General features: G+C 32.8%; 2 protein-coding genes across 2 annotated transcripts; both read left to right on the top strand.

Annotated features, from left to right (window-relative positions):
* The first annotated feature begins 866 nt into the window (after positions 1-866).
* On the top strand, positions 867-1,628 carry LOC148211777 (polygalacturonase-like). Its single transcript, XM_088122915.1, has 3 exons — positions 867-1,001; positions 1,089-1,382; positions 1,530-1,628. Exons 1-3 carry the CDS (start codon positions 867-869, stop codon positions 1,626-1,628), a joined length of 528 nt encoding a protein of 175 aa, XP_087979041.1.
* On the top strand, positions 1,082-2,463 carry LOC148211776 (exopolygalacturonase-like). The gene is made up of 3 exons (XM_088123107.1): positions 1,082-1,382; positions 1,530-2,045; positions 2,164-2,463. The coding sequence occupies exons 2-3, from the start codon at positions 1,878-1,880 to the stop codon at positions 2,422-2,424; spliced, it is 429 nt and encodes a 142-aa protein (XP_087979233.1). The 5' UTR covers positions 1,082-1,382; positions 1,530-1,877; the 3' UTR covers positions 2,425-2,463.
* The last annotated feature ends 232 nt before the right edge of the window (positions 2,464-2,695 follow it).

Raw genomic sequence — 2,695 nt, 5'->3', positions numbered from 1 at the left:
AAGTTTTTGGAGCTGTTACTTGTCTAATTTTGTCAAAGTTATAACTATATATTTTAACAATAGTTTTAGGTCCCACATGTTTTACGATATCATAAATCATATTATGTGTGTGTAAAGACTCTCCGATCCCGTGAGCAAGACTAATGACCGATCATGTTTTAATATTCATTCCTTCTATATTTTTTTTAGAGTAAAAGCAAAGACGTACAAGGTGACTAATCGACGATATTTACTACCTAGATTTCAGTCTCCAAATTAGTTTTTTATGTTTTTTTGTTGAGATCAATTGTTTATCAAAAGTCAATTTTGTTATTATTATGATTTATGTAGATTTTATATGAAATATCAAATAGACATCTTAATTATTTATATGTATGTTTATCGTTATTGTTTTAAATGTTAAAAGACTGTCTAAGTTAGTTAAAAAAGTCCGAGTTGTCATAAATATAGAACATTTGAATCAATGAAAAAAAAAAAATTAAATTTTAAATTATTGAAATAGGATGATATTTGAATAATTATAAATCAAATCCGCATTAATTACTCATATTTTTGTACACACACACTTGTTACGTATTGTGCTATGTGGCCATGCAGTTTGTCTCGGATACAAATTTACGGAATGAATTTTGTTGAAGTGACTAAGAGAAGTAGTCTGTTCCATAACAAAGCAAATGCCAATAATAGGCAAGCAATTGTTTAACTTCAACCTCTCAATGATTTTGATAAATTTAGCTCATAGGAATCGGAGATAATTTCCAATAATGTTAATTTCTTCACATATATAAAGAGGAACATTCATACTAATTTCTAAGTTAGCAATTAGGACTAAGAGAAGATAAGAAGCTTAGAAGGCACATAAAGGAATGGGATTTATTACATCAAACTTTGTAGCGTTACTGTTATTGTTACTTTTAGCGTCTACTGCTAAATGTCAACCTGGTGCGGGTGTTTTTGATATACTCAAGTATGGTGCCAAACCCAACACTGATGTTACTCAAGTAAGTGTATATAATTAATTTGATAGACCATTTTAATTTATACAATAAACGTTTATTTGATGAAGTAATTCACTCTACAGGCTTTAGCAACTGCATGGAAAGAAGCATGTGCAATCAATCACTCCAAGTAAATTACTGATTCCAAAAGGAATTTACCTATTAAGTGGAGCCAGCCTCAAAGGCCCTTGTAAGAGTCCTATTGAGGTCCAAGTAGATGGGATTTTACAAGCTCCGAGCGAAGTGAAAGGAGAAGGGTGGATTATGTTGGATTATATCGATCAATTGACATTGTCAGGCACTGGAACTTTTGATGGCCAAGGAAAAGCAGCTTGGGCAAAGAATGATTGCCACCAAAAGAAAGAATGCACCAAGCTTGCCATGGTAAGTGTTCAATCATTAAATAAATAAATATATATACATACATATACATTAATATAGCCTAATATCGTTTATTATTAAATATATGTAATCTCAATTAATTTATATACTTTTGACACTAAGAGCTTTTTATTTGTTCCAAATGAACAGAGTTTGAAGTTCAATTTCGTCACTAATTCAATAGTGAAGGATATAACTTCCTTGGACAGCAAAAATTTCCATATCAATGTTTTGGGCTGCAAAATCTGACCTTCCAACATGTGACAATTACTGCACCAGGGAATAGTCCCAACACCGATGGAATTCACATTGGTTGTTCAGAAGGGATTAACATTCTTAATACAAAAATCGCAACCGGAGATGATTGTATCTCTGTAGGAGATACTAACAAACAATAACTATCAGTGATGTAACTTGTGGACCAGGACATGGCATTGCCATAGGAAGTTTGGGCAAGTACACCAGGGAACAAGGTGTGGAAGGAGTTACAATAAAAAAATGCAAATTATTGATACTACAAACGGTGTCAGGATCAAAACATGGCCGGATTCTGCTGGTTCATTCGGAGCATCAGACATGCATTTTGAAGATATTGAAATGGTTAACGTCAGTAATCCTGTCATTATAGACCAAGAATATTGTCCATGGAATCAGTGCAATCGAAAGGTATGTATTAAAATTGTACCTTATTTAGTTCAACTAATTATTAACTGAAAAATGTATTTAAAAAAACAGTGGAAAATTGAGTTATATATGACAATAATGTTTTCTTTTTACTGCTCAGGTTCCATCAAAAATTAAGGTCAGTAAAGTTAGCTTCAAAAATATCAAAGGCACATCTGCTACTCCAGTCGCAGTCAAACTTGTTTGCAGCAAAAGCATACCATGTGAGGGTGTAGAAGTTGCTGATATTGACCTGACGTACAGTGGAAGTCAAGGTCCGATTACATCTCAGTGTGCAAATGTGAAGCCCACCATTTCCGGAAAGCAAAACCCTAAAATCTGCGCTGAAGTTGCTCCTCTTGATGGCCCATCAACTGATTAATTGGTTCTACTCTCCGAAGAGTTTCATGGAAAACCATTAGTCCATCTTTTTCCATAGCATTTTTATTTTTAGTTTTGAAAGTTTCCCATTTCGTGTGCATGCCATGGATCATGTGCATGCTTTTAATAATTTTGTTTGTATTTTTTATAGCAAAATCAATGCTCTCGAATGATAGTTACTACCTTGAGAGCAATTTAATGTTTTAAAATGAAAAAAAAATTATATCTTTTCTATGTCAAAGGAATAATCCCAAATTGTCAACTCAAATTTT

This window comes from Momordica charantia, assembly GCF_013281855.1.
Source record: "Momordica charantia cultivar OHB3-1 chromosome 4 unlocalized genomic scaffold, Mcharantia_2.0 BLBB01000004.1, whole genome shotgun sequence".
NCBI classification, from domain to species: Eukaryota; Viridiplantae; Streptophyta; class Magnoliopsida; order Cucurbitales; family Cucurbitaceae; genus Momordica; species Momordica charantia.
This window is presented reverse-complemented; position numbering and strand designations above follow the sequence as displayed.

Coding starts and splice junctions, on each gene's coding strand:
- LOC148211777 (XM_088122915.1), top strand. CDS start 867: ATGGGATTTATTACATCAAACTTTGTAGCGTTACTGTTATTGTTACTT. Junction 1,002..1,088: donor CCAACACTGATGTTACTCAA/GTAAGTGTATAT, acceptor TACAGGCTTTAG/CAACTGCATGGAAAGAAGCA. Junction 1,383..1,529: donor AATGCACCAAGCTTGCCATG/GTAAGTGTTCAA, acceptor CCAAATGAACAG/AGTTTGAAGTTCAATTTCGT.
- LOC148211776 (XM_088123107.1), top strand. CDS start 1,878: ATGCAAATTATTGATACTACAAACGGTGTCAGGATCAAAACATGGCCG. Junction 2,046..2,163: donor GGAATCAGTGCAATCGAAAG/GTATGTATTAAA, acceptor TTTACTGCTCAG/GTTCCATCAAAAATTAAGGT.